We start from the raw sequence: 26,076 nt of genomic DNA on the forward strand, positions 1-26,076 counted from the left end.
TGAAATCGCATCATATGACCCCTTTAAAATTCATGAAGATTACTATTTGACAAGAGTGTCAGTAGATTATGGAATTGATATAAGAGGCAACAAATATTTTTGTTCATTTGCTCAGTGTTGGCCAATGCAGATACAGTAAATTGGCTGGTATATCACTAAAAGTATATTATATATCACTATTACTGTCACTATTATCATAAAACACTGATAAATCAGTGCATTTATTGAGAAAGTAAATAGAGTCAATTTTGATTTCATGTTGTCACATCACATTTAAACAAAGAGTGGAAGAACGTCTTCAGTGACAGATTAAGAATAATCTCTGCCTTGAAACGGGCGGCTAGTAGATTATGGAATTGATATAAGAGGCAACAAATATTTTTTTGTTTTTTATTTGCTCAGTGTTGGCCAATGCAGATACAGTAAATTGGCTGGTATATCACTAAAAGTATATTATATATCACTATTACTGTCACTATTATCATAAAACACTGATAAATCAGTGCATTTATTGAGAAAGTAAATAGAGTCAATTTTGATTTCATGTTGTCACATCACATTTAAACAAAGAGTGGAAGAACGTCTTCAGTGACAGATTAAGAATAATCTCTGCCTTGAAACGGGCGGCTTTCTGGCATTGTGCTTCCTGGAGTGTTCGACAGTCATTCTTTACGACGTGACAAATTCGTTATCAGTGGCGTTGGTGGAAGGCATATTCAGTAGCATGTGTGGTCACCCCGTTTTCTCTGTCTTTCCATTTCTCGTCTTTCTGGAGCTGGCAGGGCCTCCACTCCATTACACGCTGGGTGAGAAATGGCTGACATTCGTATTCCTTTGATGCCGACCCAGCCAGAGGCAGACATAAGTACGCCACCCGCAAAAAAAAAACAGCGGCTCAACCTGGGGCTAGCTGCTTGTCCAAGACAACGCACAAGAGCTTGGCATTAAATAGATCCAGTGAGCGAATGGTAACAAAGACCGACAGCTCATGGTCCTCGTCCATTCTTCCTCTAGAGCCATCCTACGAACGAGGACAATGGCCACTCTAATCTTTGTTAAAACTGTCTCTCTAACCTGGACCGGCAGAAATGTGAACTGATGACCCAAACGCTGTGTGCATGAGTGAACACTGGGAATAAGCTTTCTTATTCCCATATCTGGTACAATGAGAGCAGGGACAAACGCCACACCCGGAGCCATTCTCTTCTCTAATCTGTCAGGAGTCTGTTTCCCATTACCTGCCATTTCATAACCTTTCCCACTGCATAAATCTTTCCGACGTTGGCACGCTGACTTACCCCCTTTTCAATGGTGCTGGTCTGGCACAGGGTTCCTTCTGCTGCGGGGATACTGTTGGTGACACAGCGGTTACTTTTGCTAAGGCACCAGAGCTCTCTACACACTTCCTAGGAAAGAAGGCAAAAGCAAGTTGGTCAGAATAGATCAATTCTCAAGGGACAGAAAAAATAGACATGAGACCAGCATACTGTGGTGGACTGGTTTCCCCAACAGATTTTTTACAAGGCCGCATGAAATTGCTTCATTTCTGCATTGAAACAAGATGTTTGGGCGGTGCATATTGAAAGGACCTGCCCCTTTTTAATAGCCAATAGGCTGTTGTTACACCAATGCTAATATGCGACTTGCTGGTCAGTGGCATATTTGATTGAACATTTCAGAAAAAATGTTTGCAAGTCTTAATCTGGTGAAACCTATTAGTTAAATTTTCAACCCTATTCAATTTAAAATGTAATTTTTCAAAAAGCTACTCTCTAAAAAATGCTGTCTTATGCTGGATTCAGCCTGTTGGGACATTTTATTGGGTTGTTTTTAATATTTTTACCCATGCTGGGTAGTTTTTTTGGTAACTAAGGCCCTGTCCACACGAATGCGGTTATTTTTAAAACCGCAGCTTTTTCTACGTGGTTAGGCCGTTCGTCCACACGCAAACGCAGCAGCAGGTCACTGAAACCGAACATTTTTGAAAACGCCTGCCAGGGTGAAGATTTTCAAAAACTCCGGTTGCAGTGTTGTCATGTAGACAGCGAAACCGCAGCTTTTTGCTTGTGACGTCGGAGCCTGCGCTGTTATCTCCGCCTACTGGAAACTTTTTCAGGCTTCTGATTGGCCAACATGGCTTTATGGTTGAGATTATATCGCCACCTGTTGGTTAGGCATGCTCTTGACAGTGCTTCATAGCATGCGTTTGCGTTTTCATGTGGACGGAGATTTTTTTTTAAACGGAAGAAGGAAAAACTCGTACATAAAACATAAAAATACCCGTGTACGTGTGGACATGGCCTGAGTTGCTGGGTAATTTTTAATGCTGGGTTATTTTTTTCTACCCAACCACTGGGTTGAGCCTGTCTTCATAGAAACAACCCAGCTGCTGAGTTACAGTCAGAGTGTGGGCTTTTTGTGTCCACTACAGGAGAGAGAGACATTCTCAGCGCCGCTGATTTGGTGCACTTCTTCAGCGAAATAAAGGTTTGTATACCTTTTATTTCATTTATAAAGTCTTTACTGTGCTGTAAATTGTATTATTTTATGCAACGCAACATAAGGACGAGATGGCAGTCAGCTGTGTCAGCAGCGGTCATTTCGCAGAGTCAGTCGTTTCAGCTACGAGTGAAATGCGAGGCTGCAGTCTGAGGTTCACAGTTCCCCCACGAATAGCGAATAGCCACCGGCTAAAAGCACTATTTCGGTAAAAAGAAAATGACAGAGAATGGTTGATTACACTTAAATTAAAATGCTACTTTTAAATGTTACATTGTTTGTGTCTAAAATGCTTGTTAAATGAGTTTAAATGTATGTAATATTGTAAACTATGCTGTATTCACCCAAATAAATTGAATTTGTCTAGTATTTTGTACATGTGTTCTTGCTTAATAATAAATGTTCATCTTTTGATTATTGCTGTTGCCTCTAGTAATTCTGTGTGGGATTTTTAATTTCCAGTCCATTTTAAGCCAGCAACATAATAATTTTTAAACAACAGTTGACTTAAATAAAACAACCCAGCATGTTGGGTAAAAACATTTAACCCAACCAGCTGGGTCAAAATTTAACCCAGCACGTGTTCTGTCCAATATTTACCCAGTGCTGGGTTGTCAAATAACCCAAGTTAGTGTAGCTAAAAGTTGTCCTAAAAGTGCTAGTGTATGCTATTTTAGGAGTATAATACATGAATTAAAATGCTGTTAACTCAAACTTGAAATTGTATTTATCAGTGTTTTGACTAGATAACCAGTAAGGCTTTCTTGGTAAACCAGTTTTTTATTCTAGCATGCTAATCATCACAAAACTCCTTAAAGACCTCACCAATTCAGCAAAATTGCTGTACTAACAAATTGACCAGATGACCTAGTATTTTACAACATTTGCACTATACAGTCAGAAATTATATGGCAATATATAGCAATTATATGGTTATATGGCAACAGGCAAAATCTGGTAAAATGTATGTGCTAAGGTGAGGTCAGATTTATCTTTGTACTGCAAAATTACACAGGTGAAATGCAGTCATAATAGGAATCCATGTGATTAGGAATTTCACATGAGATACACAGATTTCACAGGGATTCAAGTTTGTTGAACATCTAACACACAAATTCACTGTGTTTACCCATATGAAGCTGCTTGGTTTGGACGTGCCCTTGCACAATTTCATTTCCAGCGATACCGTTGACTTGATTGCAAAGATACTATTTAAACTGAGCTGGATGTTGACATCACTGAATTCAATGATGAACTGTCTTTAACTGAAAAATTTGTGTTTACTATTGTCATTTTGCATTATTGACACTATTTTCCTAATTAATGCTGTTCAGTTGCTTTGACACAATCTGTATTGTTAAAAGCGCTATATAAATAAAGGTGACTTGACTTGACTTGACAATTTAGCCAAAGTTTCGCTAGTGTGACCACACCTTAAGTATCTAAGCTTTATTACATGACATTTTGTTGCTAATGTAGATTTGTCTGAGAATCAGTAGGATTCCTGATGCCCTAAAATTTACATCACTTCATAAGATCAGTATAGAAGTAGAAAGTGTCGGTTTAAATTTTTTAGAACTGCCTTATAAGTATTTGACAAATGCACCAAAGAACTAACTTCCATATGCTCTAAAGGAACCATGCTGGGGTCTGAAGTTTGAGCATAGGAAGACATAAGGCTTTCCGTACATTACAAGTGTAGCTTTGTAGAACCCTGCATTAGATTTCCCATTAAAGTGCACCAGCTCCCTTTAAAGCCTGAACTTCACAGGATTTACAGGACAGAGAAGTGCCCCCATGAAAAAGACTTAAGATAGGGAGCACCGCCGCTGACCCCAGGTCAGTAAATAAGACTCAGCTGCCCAGCCCATCCAGATTAAATAAAGCGGCAAACTGCCATAAGGACGAGATGTCAGTCAGCTGCATCAGCAGCGGTTACTTCGCATGATGGAAACGCCTTTTGACTTGCATAACATAAACTGATTTTATTCCTTATAATACTGAGTTTAATTTAATTTGATGTTAAAATATGTTCTCTAATCTCAGTACTGTTTATTTATGGGCAGGTTATGGAGTCAGTCGCGGCATCTTTCAGCTACGAGTGAAATGCGAGGCTGCAGTCTGAGGTTCACAGTTCCCCCACGAATAGCAGCCCTTCACCGGCTAAAAGCACTATTTCGGTAAAAAGAAAATGACAGAGAATGGTTGATTACACTTAAATTAAAATGCTACTTTTAAATGTTACATTGTTTGTGTCTAAAATGCTTGTTAAATGAGTTTAAATGTATGTAATATTGTAAACTATGCTGTATTCACCCAAATAAATTCAATTGTACACTTAAATTAAAATGCTACTTTTAAATGTTACATTGTTTGTGTCTAAAATGCTTGTTAAATGAGTTTAAATGTATGTAATATTGTAAACTATGCTGTATTCACCCAAATAAATTGAATTTGTCTAGTATTTTGTACATGTGTTCTTGCTTAATAATAAATGTTCATCTTTTGATTATTGCTGTTGCCTCTAGTAATTCTGTGTGGGATTTTTAATTTCCAGTCCATTTTAAGCCAGCAACATAATAATTTTTAAACAACAGTTGACTTAAATAAAACAACCCAGCATGTTGGGTAAAAACATTTAACCCAACCAGCTGGGTCAAAATTTAACCCAGCACGTGTTCTGTCCAATATTTACCCAGTGCTGGGTTGTCAAATAACCCAAGTTAGTGTAGCTAAAAGTTGTCCTAAAAGTGCTAGTGTATGCTATTTTAGGAGTATAATACATGAATTAAAATGCTGTTAACTCAAACTTGAAATTGTATTTATCAGTGTTTTGACTAGATAACCAGTAAGGCTTTCTTGGTAAACCAGTTTTTTATTCTAGCATGCTAATCATCACAAAACTCCTTAAAGACCTCACCAATTCAGCAAAATTGCTGTACTAACAAATTGACCAGATGACCTAGTATTTTACAACATTTGCACTATACAGTCAGAAATTATATGGCAATATATAGCAATTATATGGTTATATGGCAACAGGCAAAATCTGGTAAAATGTATGTGCTAAGGTGAGGTCAGATTTATCTTTGTACTGCAAAATTACACAGGTGAAATGCAGTCATAATAGGAATCCATGTGATTAGGAATTTCACATGAGATACACAGATTTCACAGGGATTCAAGTTTGTTGAACATCTAACACACAAATTCACTGTGTTTACCCATATGAAGCTGCTTGGTTTGGACGTGCCCTTGCACAATTTCATTTCCAGCGATACCGTTGACTTGATTGCAAAGATACTATTTAAACTGAGCTGGATGTTGACATCACTGAATTCAATGATGAACTGTCTTTAACTGAAAAATTTGTGTTTACTATTGTCATTTTGCATTATTGACACTATTTTCCTAATTAATGCTGTTCAGTTGCTTTGACACAATCTGTATTGTTAAAAGCGCTATATAAATAAAGGTGACTTGACTTGACTTGACAATTTAGCCAAAGTTTCGCTAGTGTGACCACACCTTAAGTATCTAAGCTTTATTACATGACATTTTGTTGCTAATGTAGATTTGTCTGAGAATCAGTAGGATTCCTGATGCCCTAAAATTTACATCACTTCATAAGATCAGTATAGAAGTAGAAAGTGTCGGTTTAAATTTTTTAGAACTGCCTTATAAGTATTTGACAAATGCACCAAAGAACTAACTTCCATATGCTCTAAAGGAACCATGCTGGGGTCTGAAGTTTGAGCATAGGAAGACATAAGGCTTTCCGTACATTACAAGTGTAGCTTTGTAGAACCCTGCATTAGATTTCCCATTAAAGTGCACCAGCTCCCTTTAAAGCCTGAACTTCACAGGATTTACAGGACAGAGAAGTGCCCCCATGAAAAAGACTTAAGATAGGGAGCACCGCCGCTGACCCCAGGTCAGTAAATAAGACTCAGCTGCCCAGCCCATCCAGATTAAATAAAGCGGCAAACTGCCACTCTCAGGTTGCAAAAGCTCCACCTCTACGGCTGGTTTTAATAAGGTTTCCTGCTGGCCCATTCAAGATGCCCATGCTGAGAAGGTCAGAGGGGTAGGCTTGACCAGCGAGACCCCAGCACTGACGGCTTTAAGCCGGGAGTGCAGGTTAAAAATGGGCCGAATTCACTAAGGCCAAAGTAATTACTGCTATCGAACAGTTTTTAAATTTTATTTTTAAAGTTATGGGGCACTAAGTGGCTGGAATTAGAATTTCAATATGAAATAAGCATATAAATGATCTTTAGATTTGTGGCTATCTGTGCTAATTTTTACAAAGTGTTCCATTTCAGTTATAGCTTTGGTCTTCTGATGGAAATAGCCTTTAAATATATTCAATAATTCTTTCTATCTATGTAACACTTTTGTTTAGTTTTTATCGTGTTTTCATTGTGTTTTGGTTATGTCTTTCTTATTTTGTCATCTGACCTAGTTTCTCTGTCTGTTTAATTACTCACCTACTCAACTTTCTGTTCACCTGTCATTTAGTTAATTATTTCATTAGTTCCAGTTTCTTTAATCCTTTGTCTGGTATTGTCATGTTGTGTTTTACACACTGTTTCATTTGTGTTTCTTCTCTATTGGATTCACTTTGATTAATCTAATACATTTCTTTTGAATTATTTTGTCTACCTTCGTCATTCTTTGACCTAAACTTGACTGAATAAAGGACCCACTAATAAAGAGGAAGTTTGCCTCGATTAACTTTGGCCCGATGGGGAACCCCTTTGAGCCCAACAGGGCAAATGTATTTATTTTCCAAGGAGGAAGGAACCTGGAGGCATATGTGGAGGAGTTCATCGTTGCCAGCCACCTCGTCATCTGCAGCGACAATTAGCTTATAGAGAGATTTTGTGTTGGACTGGATGACAAGATCTGCCTGGTGATGCTTCGTGGAAACTCCTGCTGGATGCTGGCCGAGTACATCAACTTCACCTTGTGGGTCATCGGATCTTGTTTTACTGTGGGTGATGTAGAGGAGGATCCCGCCGCCAGCTTCCAACCCCACTTACCATCCGTCATTATCCCAGAGCCAGGACCCAGCGCCCACGTCCACAGTGGACAAAGAGTCAGAGCCCACCGCAGAGAGACCCTGCACATCCCTGCCATGGAGATCTAGACTGAGATGGAGCCAGCAGCCACATTCGTCCTGGAGGAGGAGCCCGAGGTCCCGGCTGACCAGGTGTGTGAGCTGGCCATATTGTGTGCACCAGTGGGGATTTTAGTGGAGCTAGATGAGGAAAAATGGCTAATTGACTGAGAAACTGAGGTAGTGCTTCCCATCCTGTCCACCCATGAACCTTCCTCCTGCATAAGTGTATCATCATCTCTGATCCCACTGAGCTCAGTCTTCGTCATTGTTGATCCCACTCAGTTCAGAGTCTTCATTGTCAACAGTCACATCCAGTATAGAGTTTTCATTGTTATTGATCTCACTGCTCAGAGTCTTCATCGCCACCAGTCTTGTCCAGCACAGAAAGTTCTTCATCATCACTAGTTCATTCCTGCACAGATGGTTCTTCATCACTACCAGCTCTGTCCATCACTGAGCTGACTCAATCGCCCTGTCTTCCACTACTGCATGCTCCCCTGAAGCCAGCTATTCCCTCTGCTCTGCCTCCGCTGGCGCCCCTCAGCTCCATCCCGGCTCGTCGCTCCCTCGGCTCCACCATGGACCATCGCCCTGTTGGCTTCTCCGGGCTCCCTTGTCCCACCGGCTCTGCCCTCTCTACCATCGCCATGGACTTCCAGGATATCCGCTGTGCTCTATCCCTGCACCCCTATGGCTCCGTCTGGCTCTTCCTTCCCTCAGATTACACCTCGGTCCCCACTTGCTCCATCATCACCGTAGTTCTCTGGTGCCCTGGATCCTCCTCAGCCGCTCGTCGCTAGGACTCTGCCTTGACACTTCTGGTCCTTCATCATTGCCTGGGCCTCCTCATTGCACAGTGACACTTCAGCCAGTCAGGCTCAAGTTTCCTTCCTCCTCCCTCCATCGCTTCCGCCAGGGATCGCCTCCCTCATGGCCATCTCCTGGACTGCACTAGGATCTTGTTGGCCATCCATAGCTCATCCCTTCATAGCTCCTTCTGCCGTCTACTCCTCCTTGAACTCTTTTGTCTATCTATCGATCTATCTATCTATCTATCTATCTATCTATCTATCTATCTATCTTCGAGTTAGTCTTAAGACATCATATGCAAAACATTGACAAACTCAGCAGCCTTCTATGTCTTCTATGTCATACAAATAACTCATAAGGAACAATACCTTAATATCTGAAAAGTCCAGCCTCAAAATGATCCAGTCACACTGAAATTGTTGAGACCACCTTACCATAGGGCTTGAACGACTTCTGATTTTTTGAAGTCGACTTTTATGTGATGAAAGTCGAGTCGAAGTCGACTAGTCGCTGATGACGTCATTAATTAACAAATAAGTCTGGAGCTGTGATAAACACCTTGTGCACAGCTATGGCATATGACACAGCGCTGCCCACACGGCTGTTGCTCCTATAACAGCTTTTTTATTAGTTCTTTTGTCTTTTGGGTCTTTTGTCGTTATATTTCTCACATATTTCTGCTCGTTCTAAATCAGATACAGATAAAGTAGCGGTGTAAATGTGGAAGTCCTTCAAAGATTTATTATCCTGTTGTGCCCTCTATAGGACCAGCGACTAGTCGACGTCAAGCTTAAAGCGTCATGGCAGAACATTGAAGTCGACTAGTCGATTAGTCGGTGCAACCCCTACCTTACCATACTAGGTGCTCTCCACTGCCACTAAATATTTTCCTTTATGATGTTCCCATGTTCCATGGTGATAATCTCCTCATATACACTGCTAATTAATTGGTGGTTTAATACACGGCAGGATAAAGTGTAATGCCACCCACATCCTCTCTAGTCACTAGATCTAAACACCACTGATCTGAAGCAGAATAGATTTAGAAATAGATTTCCACTGGCTTTGTCCTAAAGACCCCAGGCTCAAGTTTTCTTGAAGAATGGGGTAAATTCCACTCCACACCATTCAGGAAATGTATGACAGCATTCCAGGAAGAATCAAAGGCAAAAGGTGGTCATACTCCTTATTAGGTCTTTGATATCAATATATTTTTAGGTTTCAAATTTTTTTGTCCACCCCCCGGGTGTGTGTTTATCTCTCTGTAACAGTTTTTCCAAACCAAATTCAAACCTCTGGTCTGCTGGTGTGGTTATAATTCTCCAAAGGCATGTATTAAACAGATGGTTGGCAGAAAAAAATAAGATTGTCAGAATCTACTAACACTACACGCTGTATTAAACTTGAGCCAAGTGAATGCGAGACTTTTTTTCTTTACATGACCGTCTTCCATGCTGATCTATACCACAGTTATGAGCTTAAGAGAGAAATTACAGGGTTCTCTTTTTGGCATGTGTTCATCCACTGTCGGATATATCTCTCAGTGAAACAAAAGAACTCTTGGGTAATCTTGGGTAATTTAATTCTTTTCTGGTGTAGAAAGCAAAGCCGCATATTTGTACTAAGCAGAGCACCATCTCTTATTGATCATTAATTTTCCTGGCTTCATTCAAGCCTTTTTTTTTTCTCCCTGTGTCAGTTTATTTGCTTAAGTTTGTTATTCTTTGGGTAAAATCATTATCATTTCCAAAAGTCTGGGGATTCGACAGGAAAAGAAACAAACCTCAAGTATGGGCTTTCTCTGAATGATATGTGGCCCGACTTCAAACATGCTCGACGAAGCTCATTTCAGGTGCTGATAAAATAACGATCTTTAATTTCGACAACATTTATGGCATCATGTGACCTACTACAAGAGAGTATCGACTTGGCAACCTCACTTCTAGCCCTCAAAGGAAGTGAAAATAATCTCATCTGATTACTATCACCTGTGTTTCTCAAAGCATCCAAAAGTTCTCCACAATCAGGGCAAGTGTTACAAAAATATATCGATATATTCTTTACAAGTCCAAATGAGACACCACAGCACTCACTCATAGCACATTTTTCCCCCCTCACTGCTCTGTACATCAGAAAGCTCTTCTTGTAATGTTGCCTGCTGAACAAATCATGTCCTTTGGCTAGTCTCCTCTGGGTCAGTGGTAAAAATAACTGCTTGACCTCCGGCATCATGTCTCCTCAGAGTTCTTTAAGTAGCGGTCTTGCTCTCTATGTCCAAACCAATTTCTGATTTAAAATCAGCTCTTGAATTTTAGTACATATAGAGCAGGTTTTAACGTCACAGGTATCAATAATGTAGCAAATATCTGATCACACTTGATGTGTTCGCAAAGTTTCTGGCATTTTCTTGCAAAGCATGATTGACTAGGACCAAAATTCGTATTTTCATTGAAGATTTAGTGATTTTTGCTTCATTGCATTGGTTGTAGTAAGGTAACATCTCGGTAACATTTTTAAAATGGTTTACCTTAAGTTAGGGTGACTATACATGCCATTTTCCCAGGACGCGTCCTGGCCAGGATTACTATATTGCCTAAAATATCTAGGTTTTGGCTTTGTTTGCGTGTGCAGACCGATCGGTGTATGACATCAAAAATGACGCGTCCTGGGAAAATGGCACGTATGGTCACCCTACCTTAAGTAGACTCAAAATGTCAATATAATATGTTTTTACAACAAAAACACAACCATAACAAAACCAGCTTTTAAAACAACGTAACTTGTACATTTGAATGAAGCATTTAAACGACAACCACAGTATTGTTGGCCCCTGGTAACCAGCATTGGCAACTTAGCGACTTTGTCGCTCGATTTAGTGACTTTTAAAACCCCTTTTGGAACTTTTCAAAAAAATGTACCTAGCAACAACTGTAGTCGCTAGGCGAGATTATACCAATATATACCAATAAAAATGATATACCATATACCATTGCATCTATAAAACTAGATATGGTTTATCCTAGTTTCCAAGACTCGCTGGTACAGTATATTGCCATCTAGCGACATTTAGCTAGCAGACTTTAGCTACTTTCCATTTAAAGTAGTTGGCAACAGTGATTTTAACAACATTTCTGCAATGTTTAAAAATCCAACATTTACCATTGTTATGTTTTACATTATTAACTTTCTCATGACTTTTAAGCATGTACAGAATAGTTGTGCTTGTTGCGACGGAAGTTCATTTTTGCTTCTTGGTTTGTGTGAGGTTGTTGTGTGAGTCTGACACAGCAACAGTGGCTCAACCAATGGCATGAGTTCGGGAAACCTGTTTGAAAACAGGTATTATTTTTGCTATACCATTTGCTGACAATAGTGGCAAAGATATTACAGAATTAAGTTTTAAAGCTAGTAATTTTTACTTTTAATGAACAGTTTATGATACTGCTTTTTAAAAAATTATCATGGTTGAAGCAGTACTGTCCCATTCTCTAACAAAATTGCCAAAAATGTTTGGTGTCTGAGCCAATAAATTTCACTATGTGAGCATGACATTCCCAGAGCATGAGAGTGTGTTGCATCCTTCTTACCCCATATTTGCACTGACGGGAGGAGGCACCGTACTGGAAACAACACTGCTCATCTGCATCGTACACCTGCCCTGGAGCCACAGTGGGGTACAGGAAGTCTCGTTTCAGAGGCTCATTGTCCAGACATGTTCCCCGACCTGAGCTGTCAAAAAAACAAACCTTCAATGGGATTGGCTTCTCTACAGAGGTTTCATCTGTGTCCAACAAGAGAAAAAAAGTCTCGTGACAAAATCTCACATGAAAGGGAAATGAAAGGCATAGTGTTAATGGGAATTAGCAAGCGAGAAACCTGGGAAATACAGAAGGCAAAATGAGGGAAGCGTGAATGACAAACAGTGGTCATAAAATGCTGAGATTTGGACTTATATGGTACTGCGGTGCGCCTATGGAATCCTTTGAAGAGCCAATAAAAGAAAGAAAGAGACTGAACGAGCAAAAAAACATAGAAGGTACCAGAGGTCACGCGTCCAGTCAAAGTTGTGTTTAGTCAGCTAGAAATATGAATGCTCCCAAGAAACCCTCAAAAAAGGGCCACAGCTCTGTCTGCAGCGAACAAAGTGAAAAAATAGAGCCAAAGCAGAGGCCAGGCGGTGCATGTTTTGTTGGACTGTGTTTATTCTGGGTTTAGAAGTGGATCTTGTTTTATTCTCGGCGTCCCCGTTACGGATGCTTTTCCCCCCTCCCTGGCGTGCGCAAGCGACTGAGAGACGTGTACGCCCCACGCCGCTGCTGTCCGCCGGAATAAAACAGCCAATTATTATCCCGCTGGCTTTTCCAGCAGCATGCCGCGGAATACGCTCTCCTTCTCTCTGAGGGAATAGTGGGCTTGCTAACAACATAAACGCTAACATTTAATACTGCTGGAGAGCAGGCGGCTCTATTCTAGGTTCTGTCTGGCATTCGCATGATTGCTGCAACTGAACGCGCAACCTAAAGCATGTTAACCAACCACCCCACCGTGCGCTGCTAAAAGCAACAGTGCTTCTAAAGAGAGTGAGTTTACATTGCATAGCCAAGACACACTAACCCTCTGACGGTATGCCATTACATTTTCAGACACTTTCTACAAGGGATATGTGTCTAACTCACACATTTATTGGTCTGAAGACGAAAAAATGGGAAGGCGTGACTTTAAAACTTAAATGACAACTATTTGTTTATATATATATATTGGAGGCCGGAGATAGTGATCACTGGAGCTTTAACTTGTTGAAATCACATAGTTCTTAAATTAGAATAATTTGTTTTAGCCTTCAAACTAAAATTCCAACATCATAATTTGCATTAAAAATTTTCAATATATATAAATATATATTATTTTATATACTATATTTAATATTGTTAAATATTTAACATGTACACATAAAACACTGTCCTGGAAAAAAAAAAAATGAATAAATGCAAATGTATTATTCACTAGAGTAAACAGTTTTGACAATCAGCCCTGGTTTCCCCTAAATGAGCTAAATGCGGTTGATAAAATCTTACATTAAATTAACAAAAGGGTATTCAAAAATATATTTAGATGTCTAAAAAAAAAAGCATCCTATGGATCTGGTTTCTGTAGTGCATTCAAGAGGAAGCATTAGGTGAAACAGGGATCTCTGGCTTCCCACAATACTGGAAGTCTAATCTAATTAAAAACTAAACCAAATACATTGGAAAGGAAAGAAACACATAAGCTGTAGCCTGGGGGGGTAACCAATGTTGTATTTGGTTTCATCCATTTAGTTTTCTATTTTTTCCCATGTGTTTTGGTAGAATAATCCCCTCGCCAGGGAGAAAGACGAATCTGAATATGTGCCCTTGTATTGGAATACACAAACAAAGACCGTTTATTTCTTTAGAGAAAGACAAAAATGATCACTTTTAAAATGGACATGTTTATTTGACATGTCAACAAAACTTCCTTGGGTAAACTCATTACAGCGATTACATATGTCAGCAATGAAAGGAAACTTAGTAACTATTTATAATATTTCAGCACAAAAACAAATATCTAAATAGGAAATTGCAAAAAAATGACACCTTGTCCATAGCAATCGTCTAACCTTGTGTCCTATCGATAAATTTTTTTAGAACAGTTAGTTTTCAAATCTAATTAGACAAGCCGTGTGCTTGTATTTAGTATAAAACACAGAGATGCTTGTATTGCTCAGTTTGACTGTGTTTGTGTCAGACTTTCTGGTTCAACGACGCGCAACGGTTGATGCTGCTTTGCTTCATTTGGAATAATTTTCTTTGGTGGAGTAAAAATAGACAAAATAACCATCCATGTTATGTCTATAATGTAAGTTAAGCGATATTAACTTGTCCCAAAACAAGGTGGCAGATGGTTGACATAACAACAAAACAATGTTGTTTTACATACACAAAACTGCAGAAATCTAATTAAACACCTTTTTACTCAATATTTTTCACAAATGTTTGAGAAATGTTTATCAGATGTTTATGGATATCATACATTTTGAAACTGACACAATTAATTGTCAATTGGTCAAAAGGCACATTTAATGGCCAATGTCAATCTCAAAATTTGCATGTATATATGCCAATTAACTAGCCTGCTTTAAACAGAAGCCTAAATTGCTTTTAGCCATTTTTCCAAAAGCCACTTTCTTTACTGAAGGTTCCTACTGTACATGTACAAACAAGCACACTAAAATAAGTCCAAATCTACAGCCAAACACCGGTTTCTGGCGAGGAAAGATCCATCCACACATCCAGAATCTAGATGGGGATGTTGTGGTAATAGACTAGCATTATCATAGCAGAGCTGTTTTACTGCCAAAGATTACATCAACCTGAGATTTCAGAGAAAGTCTATTATTGATGAATTGCTCGGCACTAAGCGAATCCAAAAAAGGAAGGTTAGTATTCAGCCTCAATCCTAAATGGTCACAGATGACACGGTGTGATTACAACAGGGAGTTCATCCCAAACCAACAGAGCAGCGTTTCTTTGTGTTTGTGTGGGAAGTTGGCACACGATGATAAAGCTTCTGATGCCAGCGATGGCTGTGATGTTAATCTTCTTCCATGAGGTCATTCACCAGGAAAACTTTTTGACAGCCATGGCAACCGCTATTATTTTCTTTCGTCTTACGTTAGGCTAACAATTCACAGACTTGCCTATGACTGCCTACTACAGATCAACTTCCACACTCTCATCTAGCCATGAACAGACTCTTTTTCAAATCCAGCACATTTGTGTGGTTACAAAAAATTAAGCCAATTGTTAAGTGGCATTATGTATCAGTAGTAAAATAGAGAGTAAACCCATAAAAGTAATCCTCTAATTGCACACTAGACATTTAATCAAGTTAGTTCAAATGTTCCATTTGGCAATTTAGGTTTTAGAAGGGTGCTCACAGACGCCCTCTTTCTCAAAGTGCTAAGGGCCTCATTTGGGACCAAGGCCAATCTGCCTGGACTGCTGCTACACAACATTTTTGAGTCATGGTGCACAGGTTTTTATCAATCCATTTGGAAGAAAAGTTACAATAAGTACTTTTGAGGAAAAATTTGCCACTATAGTTGCCAATGTTTTGATAATCTTTGAATCTTTGAACAGAGTGGACAGTTAATGGACAGCTATAATCAAGCTGCAGCAGTTTTTTTGTGTAGTTGAGTTGCAGTCTGTTTAAAGGTGGGGTCACATTAGTGAAATGTTGGCAAAATTTGGTGGACAACAAAGGTCCATTGTCTATTGTCAATAGTGTAGCGATTTAATCCTGACACAGAAGTCATTTTCAAACCAAGCAGCTTTCTGTTCATCAATACAATGTACACACATGATCAATCTGAACCTATTGTGAAATCTGCGATGGAAATTTGTCATCCTGCTGCAAAATTCCCAATTGTATAGATTCCTAAAATAACTGGATGATGCCTGCAAAAATTCGCCAAATAAAGGTAAATGTGGTCGCATCTTACACTTGACACAGTTGTGATCAAATATTTGTCATGCATCACCTCTATCTTTCAGATCTAATCTATCTAAAATCACCTCTATTCACCTAGAGATAGAATAGAATTCACCTCTATCTAAAATCTATCTCTAGATTTTTTACGAATCTGATCTACATTCCTTATTAAGGGATTTTAATGTGACTTTGCAAAAAAACAAAACATTTACAAAGACAAGTTTTATTCCGACCTAAATCAAGCATTTAAAGCGCCTGTAAACTTGCTAACTTAAATAGTAGAATGTCTGATTTCAGAATTTCAGATTGCCCGACACTTTATTTTGACAGTCCACTTTAGACATTCTACTTACTATAAGTAACTTTGCAACTACATGTCAACTAAAGCCCAATGTATATTTCACTTTTTATGCGATGGTCCATATACTGTGGTCGTGATGCAGATTTCATCACCAGAATAGTACGCGCATACTGTACACGCACCACCCAATTGGTACGTGCAGGTCGCACATGCGCACTGAATTTGTTTTGCACTAATCAGTTGTTCCACAAGGTGGCAACACTGGCCCGGGACGTTGCTTCACAGTAGAAAATAAAACTAAAGAGACGGAAATACAACAACAAGATACCCGAGACTGCAACAACAAACACCTATACTGAAGAGCACTTTTTTGAGAGGGTTATGAGATAGTCACAACTTTATTTTAAAAGATTGCAAAGATATTTTTATCAGTCATAACTTCTGGAGAAAAACAGAGCAGACACTGGACAAAGACTAAACTTCCTAGAGCACGTGTCGACCACCTGTGTTCAAGCATGCTATCAAATGGACACTTTGAAAGGCTATGCATTCGACTGTAGTCATATGCTAGCATACGTGTATAAAAACGAAGTATACTTTTGGGCTTCACTCTCATTAGAGTATTAATAAACTGGTTATGGTTAGAGATAGGGTTACGGTTAGTAGAATAAGTTGACACACTCTAAAAAATGCTGGGTTAAAAAGGGATAAACCCAGCTATTGGGTTGTTTTGACCCCGCTTGATGGGTCAAAACAACCCAATAGCTGGGTTTGTCCCTTTTTAACCCAGCATTTTTTAGAGTACATGGACTTGAAAATTGACTTATAGTCAGTAGAATGTTTAAAGTAAAAGTGTTACCCATGGTGTTATTTTACAGGTTGCATCTAGTTGTTAAAACTTGTTCTGCAAAACTTTTGTAAGATTTGCATTTGGTTCTACCAACATTAAGAGTGGGGTTAAGTGTATGCAGTGTATGCAACACTTTTCGCAGAATGAGAGTTACTATGTCATTATGTTTTCAGACTAGATGCTAATAGTCAAAAGTCGCCTATGTCTGGTTGAAATGTAGTGTTTTTTGTAGGTTTTTTAAGACTTCCTCACTGCTAACTAAGCCGGGCGCACACTGGGCGATTTTTAATAGTCCTTTACGATTGTTGCTTGTCAGACTGTACGAACATGATGATCAGGTCACACTGTGGGATCTCACTTGTCATTAATGTCAGACTCTACAACAGTCAAGACACGTTAAAAACGGCTGCGAGCAAGAAAACTTACCCATACACGTTCACTGCGAGCTGCATTACACGCGGGGCTGAAATGTTGGCTATCATGAAAAGTATATGAATGGCGGCAATAGCGGCATGTTTAAGAAGAATAGTGTAAGCAGCACTACAAACCCAAATGAGAACAGCGGTGCAACCAGTGTTTATCATAGCAAAGACAACATATCATATGAATTCTGTGAGTGGGGGATGGGATAAATCTCTAGCATCAATTCTGAAAAAACGAAGACAGTTTGACGTTCGTCATAGGAGAAGTCACACTGCAAGATGGTGCGCCAAATCTTCTGACACTGCCAGAATTTCGTCGGAGGTAAAATTTGATCTCAGCGGCCATTAATCAGCTGTCGGTGAACATGTCAAACCAGTAATCAAAGACTACAGATTTTAGCCTAGGATTATAGGAATCTTTTAGGATTTTCAAAATTTGTCTCAGACGACTAAATCATACAGTGTGAGCGGGGCTTTAGACCAACAAATGAGATGGAATAATGGATTATATTATACTGTATATGATTGCATTAGGGCAAGCATTCTTCAAATGCTCTTTTCACTTACTCCAAAAAGCTGGTGATATAGTCCTTGCTGCAGGCTGACCAGGAGAAGGGGTTGGTGTTGGCTGTGATATGGGCCGCCATCAGCTTGGCTGTCTCATGACCTTTGGTCCCACAGGAGTTCCCGATCCCATCGTGGTTCATGCCGAAACTGTGAGACAAGCAGTAGATCATGAACTTTGATGGATCACGTCAATCACGTCGCCCACCCTGCACACAAGCAAACAAGCTCGGGCAGCTCTGAAAGCTCAGGATCGGAGGACATCTCCTTCAGCTAAGCTGTAAAGAGAGGCTCTCTCTGGCTCGGTAACAGCTGTGAGAAGGGGACAGATGGGTCAAAGGCCAGAGGCTGTCTGGAGCTCTGAAGGAACGTGAAAGTTGTAATCACCACCCTGATCCAGGCCTGTCAATCAATAATTACACGTTTGAGCAGACCTCAATCGGGCAGTCATCTCTTAATGAACCTGGCCTGCCTTTCCCCCTTCCTCCAAGCTGCTTTCATCTGCTCACGGGCCATCGGCAACTCCACAAATACATCATTTGAGCTGTGCAAATTTTGCTCCCTTATTTATCTCTCTGGATATTGTATGAAAAAATCAGTTCACATTACGGCGAGACCTCTAAGCTTTCGTTGTCAGCCCGGGGTCTATCCAAAAGCAGAAGTCAGCCTCTAATGCATATAACATACCCCCCACCACATCACACAATTCCTCTGTGTTTTTTTAAGGCGCACATTTATGACATTTCACTCTACTCTCAATATAAATCAGCGCAGGAGAAACCGTCCCCACAAGATGCAGGGGCTATTTTTACAACTTCTCCACAACAGAAGCAGACGCAAGACATAATAGAGGAAACTGCCATCTCGCTGAACTTAGCCGAAAAGCTACATAGACCAATAGATCATGGTTATTTTTCTAAGCTTTTGGGATAGGGTTCGTTTGTCCAGACTTTCATTTGCATAAAGATGTGTGTGCAGGCAGTTCACGCTTGGCATTTTGGCTGGAGGATTATAAATAGTAATGACCACAATAAAACCAATCCAGACACAAATACATTATGAGATGTGAAAGTGTCACATGTAGAATACTGAGCAATTTTTCAACCACAAGGGCTTTAATAAAGTCCTGACCATCTCATTACACATTCAGGGGTGAAGTCACTGAACAGTTGCATTACTTTTGTGTGCTGTATTTCACTTGCTACCCGCAATCCAGTTTAATTAGATACTAAATGCTCTAAAACAGGTGTCCAATAAGATCAAAAAATGTAACTGGGAAATTTTCATTAAAAATGTAGTTTAAAACTTGAAAAGTTCTGTGAAAAGAAAGGTCGTTCGTTCATTTGTTCATTTATTTAAAAAGAAAAGGTTTTTGAGGAGTTACACCACGTGACAGCCTGAACTAAGCTTGTCTTGTTATTAAAACATTGAATTTTCTGATATTTTAACTAGTGCTGTCAAACGATTAATCGCATCCAAAATAAAAGTTTTTGTTTACATAATATATGTACGTGTACTGTGTATATTTATTATGTATATATAAATACACACACATACTGTATTCATTTCTTTTAATGCGGTGCGCTGTTGCCCGTGCTACGTAAAAATCAGTCAAATCATGTAACATCATTGTCATACAGTCTCTTTCTCGAGACAAAAAAAAAGCGAGTTTAAAGCGAGCCGAGCTGCGGAAGAGACACTGTTTCTCAAGTGTTTTCCGTGAGCACGATTCGAGCCGGAGTGAACACAGACAAAGGCGTTTCATTCATTCATAACTTGTAATGATTTGAGTTGGTTGAACCCAGAGCAGATCCTCCTATATGCAAAATACGCAAGCTGCGTAGGGCCCTCGAAACACCAGGGGGCCCCCTTGCTCTCAAAGATGATTTAATTTTAGGTTCGTTTTTGAATTTGGCGAGTGGTTATGTAAAAAATAAAGGTTTTTCGAATTTACAGTTTTGTTAAAATAAGATTTTCTTGAGCAATAATAGCAAAAGAGTTTTTTTTTCTTCATTATGTTATCAAAACATTGAGTCATGGTGCTCATACAAGAAAAGTGAGTTCAAATCTGGCTTGCAACATTCTTGTTTTCTTTTCTCCCAAATATTTTCCCATAAAAGTGCCAGAAAGTGTATAAACTCACTGTAAACAAGACAATTTAAAGGGATAATTCACCCAAAATTGACAATTTCATCATCATTTATACTTTCTGACTTCATTGACATCATAGCCATTGACTTTTCTTGTTTTTTTCATTTTTGGGTGTACTCTCCCTTTAGGTTTCAAATTGTAATAGTGATGCCTGCCTTAGCAAACACCACTAATTAACTGCAATTAACATATTACAACCTATATCCATAAGACTGTTCACATTTATTCATTCAGAAAGAAACACAAAGACAAATAGAGAGAGAAAATATACTTACTTGTGTCCAATCTCATGTGCAATAGTGAAGGCTGAACCAAGGCCTATATCTTCATTAATACTGCAGCTCCTCTCTGGCTCACACATTCCGGCTACGGACGCCAAACCTGACCGCACACACACACAAAAACACACATGAAAAGTTTACGCGAAAGTTTTTTTAAATCACCAGGGGGTGGGTCAACACTGACGGCTAGACGATTAAATAAAAAAACAACTGATGTTGTAGCTGGAAAATGTCTAGACACGGGGGTTAGATTTATAAATTCTACATCTGGTAACAAGGGACCACCTAGTAATTCAAACCAGAGCTAGGAATTCAAGAAAACACATCACTTTGTGCCCCTAAAATATAGATGTTTTTATTATTTAAGGTTTCAGAGTTGCAAAAAGAGTGAAAGAAATCATTGTTTTCTAATCCTGTTATGTTTGTTTTCTTCCAAATAAGATTTAGTTGACAATTTTGGGTATTAACATAAAACCCACATAAGCTGAAATTTACTACTGACAGTGTTTTGGTCCCCGGTCTACAGGGACTTGGCTTTCTGAGAGGTTTGTACTTTTTTAAGCTTTATGTTGCACTGTCATTTTCCTTGCCATAAATAAACAGGCCTGTTATTTAATTGGTATGGAATGAAGGAAACATTAAATCTACTCTCTGTTTTTATGTAGCAACTTTTGTAGCAAGCCACCTCAGTATGGCAGCACTGACATAGAGCACTTGGATCTCACAAAACTTTCACAAATCTTTCTGTACACTGCCTAATTTAGAACAACACATTCATCAACAGCAACAAAGTCAAGCGAAGAAGAATACAGTGGAGAATCGACTCACAATTGAGGTTTGGCTAGAGGTTGATAACCTAACAACATGCTACTCTAATAAGCATAAAAATACACACAAGAAGCAAATTTTCTGGATAAAATTTAAGCGATGTAAATTTGAATGAATTTGAGTTATTTAAAATAAAAAATCATAAGAGCTACCATTTAAAAAAAATACTAAAAAATGCTTTTCTGGGATTTCCTTTGCATTTTTGTTACATTAATGATTTGATACATTAAACTTTCTTCTGCGGAAGTATCAGAACAGCAGTCCATACACTGTAAAAATAAATAAAAAAGAAAATGTAATGATAATTAACTATTCATTTTATGGACAATTCTGTTAACCATAAAACACAATGTAATGAAGTGCAAAATTCATAATACAGGTTAAACACCTTTAAAAAAAAAAAAAAAAAAATTAATAAAATAAAATATATATATATATACACAGAAATCCCTTCATTTTAATACAGTACATTTTGCCCTATTTCACAAGGTTTTTTTGTTTTACAGTACACTTGTACACTGTATTCCATGTTTTCTGAAGCAAAAAGATAGCTAACAAACATTTAACAACTTTTAATTTCTTCTAAAAAAGGATTCATTTCATGTCTTACAAAAATATCAGATGTTTCTTCTTGACAAAGAAGAAGATGGAGCAAAGATTGAGTCTTCACAGTCTCAAAGCCAGCTGCTTCTGTTAAGGGGAGGGGGTTCCCTTGAAGCTATAAAGTGGGGAAAAGGGCTTTTGTAAAATCCAGGTGTCTCTTAGTTCTTTTTTCCCATCTATCCAGCCTGGGAGAGCAGAACAATTCTCAGCAGATTACATCTGTTGATGATTGGTGGGAGCAAAACACAAAACCCTAAAGGTAGATGCATGGAGGACCATCCAAGAAGCCTGCTCTAGTCGCTGGTTGGATCAGACACGTGGTAGGGTAGTTTATCTTTGCAAACTCAAATGCACAAAGGAAACCTCAGCCGTTAATTTAAAGTCCATAATTCAACAACTGAGTCTTGGATAAGTTACCTGTTGGGGTGGGGGTGGGGGGTTTCTGCACAAGAACAAGTAAATTTAAATATTTTGAAGAATGTTTGTATTCACTGGTATCTCACATTTAACAATTCACATTTAATAGGAGTTGGTGTCATCAACATTAAGCCTAGTGTAACGTGTCTTCACACGAGGTTGAAAATGCACTTGCCGCTTATAGAATTTGAGAGCTTTCCTCATATATGACTCAGTATATATACCATATGTTTTATGGCCTCAGTTCATTATACTCTTATGGTCCTTTTTGTGTCATAAATTTAAAGACTATGCTTTCATTGTATTTGGAAAATAGCAGCTTGGTGATTTTTGATCAATATCTTATCTTATCTTATAATATCTTATGATGTGTGGATCAATGAATTATTCATTCATAAATATCATTAATTTTGTGGAGTTGCACCATCTGACATTTTAAAACCTGAACTTACCTTGCCTTAAATAATGAATTATAAAAAGGTAAAACTGTCTGATATTTTAAGAGTCTGCAGGGGATGTTTTTTATGTTATTGTTTTCTGCATGTTGGTTGCACCACATGACATTGTTGGTCACACCACATGGTGTTTTCCCAAATATTAATAGGCAGTTATTTTTTTTTTCTAAGAAACAACAATAAAAGATTATTTCAGACTACTTAAGAATTTAATTCTTTTAATGAGGCTTTCCCCCTTCGTTTTACTATTAGAACTATCACCTTGACATTTTCGACTTCATGCCTCTCCAGAAATATAAAAAGAATTTTAATTCAGAAATTGAAATCCTGCTCATTTTTAAAGAGATATATTAATTGCATTTCAGAAAAAAAATTAATAGACAGAACGAACAAACGAACAAAAAAGAAATATAACCATGTCACTGACCCGTGATCCATGGAAAACACAGTAATACAGATTTGGAATGCTACGAGGCTGAACTACTGCTTTAAAGTTGATAATATAACAAAAGGGTATTGGAAAGGTATAAACCTGACCTCCCTGTGGGCAAAATAATATTAAAGATATTGCACAAGAATATGGAATACAGAGAAAGCTTGTGTCTGCTTGGGAACCATCGCTCCAACAAAGCACTTCTGGCCTCTTTATCTACCTTATCCAGAGGCCAAAACAAGAGCGGACATGCAAATCAAAGGCTAATAAGACACCGACTGGAGGCAAGAAGGGTAAAAAAGGAAAGAGATAAAGGATGGAAAAGGGCTAGTGGGCCCAGGCTGAGTCGAAAGCTCATTGGTGGGGTTTGTTTTCCTAAGTCAAGGGTCGCGTTGGTATTATCCCCGCTCTGCGATTACCCGGTGACCCCCAGAGGGCAACACGTTGACCCGAGATCACGATGATGCCTCTGGGTGAGTGGGGGGTGTTGAAGTGGAGATGGAGGTGGAGAAAGAGGAGGGGAGCAGCAAGGAAGCAGAGCAGATGCCAGGGCAATTAAAGGGACCCGGGGAATGTGACAAATGCGGTCAATCTGTCAAACCACCCCTGGAGTCACAATATTACTTCTAAGATATACGGTTCAGCCCTGGAGGGGGCTGGTTCAGATAAGACACTGCCTGCAGACCATTTAAGGGGGGGAAACACCAGTGTTTGCTTTCTCCTCAGTTATCCCGACTTCTTTAAACATATTAATTCTTCTTTTATCTGTTGTTCTCTGTTATATATTGTATAGTCTAATTGTCCTCACTGGTTTTCTTCTTTGGCTTGCCCAGGGGAGGGGTAAACACCTCCGTCCCGTAGCAGACAGGAGTGGGAATGTTTGGAAATGAAACAAGAGACAGCGGCGGCTGTAGAGGCAGGCAGGCGTTGAGCCATGTTTGAGCTCAACATGAGCTCTATAAAGACAGGGCAGCGAAGTCTTTCTCAATAATTTTACCAAATTATTTGTTTAACGAAGCATGTAGCATTTGCCATTCAGTGACATACGTTTGAAAGGTGAGTTCACTCTAAAATGAAAATTCTGTCATCATTTACTCACCCTCACGCCGTTCCAGAAGTTCCAGAAATTCATTCATTTTCGGAAGACAAATGAAGATATTTTTAATCCAATTCAATTCAAATTTGATTATGGAAGCTCAAGCATACTTGCTTGAACCACAAGAGCCTGTGAGGTTATAGTTAAAATCTACTAATATATTTACTGCCATATTGCTCGAGACTAACTGATATAAAAATTATAATTAAACTTTATTTGGAGTATTACTTGTGCACAATGCACATCTCTTAATATTAAGCCTAAAATGTGTTTTAATGTCACTATTGATGAGGATTGAATGATCTTTGAATAATAGCAGTCTTTAAATGCAAGTACCTGAAGTATACTTGCAATAGTTCCACTTTAGCACAATCAGATATACTTCAGTTATTCAGTTATACTTCAGATATACTACTTTAGTTGGACTTCAGCACTACATCCACACAATTAAAGTGTATTAAGAACAAAATTAGTTGTTCAGTTTTAGTAGACTTTAAGTATACCAAAATATATACATAAGTGTACCAAAAGTACAATTGCAGGTTATTTTTTAAGTACATAAATATGTAAATGTATCTGTAGTATACATTTTAGTATATTTATTTTTCACTAGGGTTTATATGTGACTAAAAGCCTAAATTAAATGTTCATCATATAAAGTGATTGTGACTCTTGGATTAAACCACTCTATTCATATACATTTACTTTACAATCTCTTTATGAATGTTTTGAAGCATCAACATTTTGGGTGAATAGAGTTTCAATGGAGGGACAGAAACTTCTCAGATTTTGATTAATATCTTGATTTGTGTTCCGAAGATGAACAAATTTCCTATGGGTTTGGACCAACATGAGGTTGAATAAATGATGACAGAATTTTCATTTTGGGACTAACCCTTTAAATCAAAATATATTTCGTTTTAGGATACATTTCAGGTACTTACCGAGAGTACCGCAGGGTTTGTTCTTATAGGTGCAGATGTCATACCTAAAAGAGAAAAGAAACCGAAAGTGAGGTCTTTGTATGACAGAAATTCATCAGAACTCCATGCGTTACTTATAAAGAAAACGTGAATGCCTTTGCCTGTGCAAAACTCGTTCGAATGGGGTTACTAATGTGTTCTGGGTGGCTGCTTAATGTCTGGTGTCAAAAAAGGGTATAGTCCACTTTAGACATTCTGCTAACTTCACAACTACATGTCAATTAGCAGTCATTAGAACATTTGTAGACTGCCAGCTTAATATCTGCTAACACTTTATTTTGATGGTCCTCCAACAGACATTGTAATGACTACAAGTAATTTTGCAAGTACATGTGAACTTATTCTACTAACCCTAACCTAACAATCTATTAATGTGATGAGAGTTAGTTGACATGTAGTTGCAAAGTTACTTAGTAGTTAGTAAAATGTCTAAAGTGGACTATTGAAATATATAGTGTAACCAAAAGAATCCAACTATGAAACAGTATGGCTCACGTCCTTCCTTTTATGCAATTCCACCCATTTTTTCACCCATTTTATCATCTACCACGTTAAAACGGTAAGTATTAGCACAGTGCATTAGTATGCGATTATGGTTCATGTCTGTAACACATAATCTTACATTAACATTAAAGGTCCCCTGAAATGTTTAGAAACTCACAGTGTTGCTCTATGTGTTGACGTCATTTTAACTGAAACAGGAAGACAGGGCGGGACATATCAAGCAGCCCTGCCCCTTTTTAAAA

General features: G+C 38.6%; 1 protein-coding gene across 1 annotated transcript in view; it reads right to left on the reverse strand.

Moving 5' to 3' along the window:
- Positions 1-26,076, reverse strand: part of LOC107658655 (A disintegrin and metalloproteinase with thrombospondin motifs 6-like) — an 83,969-nt gene that overhangs the window by 39,286 nt on the left and 18,607 nt on the right. Inside the window, exons 3-7 of the mRNA XM_016447296.1 lie at positions 25,292-25,335; positions 20,510-20,615; positions 18,087-18,233; positions 12,022-12,163; positions 1,299-1,406 (exon numbers count right to left, since the gene is read on the reverse strand). Of these exons, the coding sequence (XP_016302782.1) occupies positions 1,299-1,406; positions 12,022-12,163; positions 18,087-18,233; positions 20,510-20,615; positions 25,292-25,335 (547 nt within the window). The remainder of the gene's footprint in view (positions 1-1,298; positions 1,407-12,021; positions 12,164-18,086; positions 18,234-20,509; positions 20,616-25,291; positions 25,336-26,076) is intronic.

This window comes from Sinocyclocheilus anshuiensis, unplaced genomic scaffold (genome assembly GCF_001515605.1).
Source record: "Sinocyclocheilus anshuiensis isolate Anshui unplaced genomic scaffold, SAMN03320099.WGS_v1.1 scaffold567, whole genome shotgun sequence".
NCBI classification, from domain to species: Eukaryota; Metazoa; Chordata; class Actinopteri; order Cypriniformes; family Cyprinidae; genus Sinocyclocheilus; species Sinocyclocheilus anshuiensis.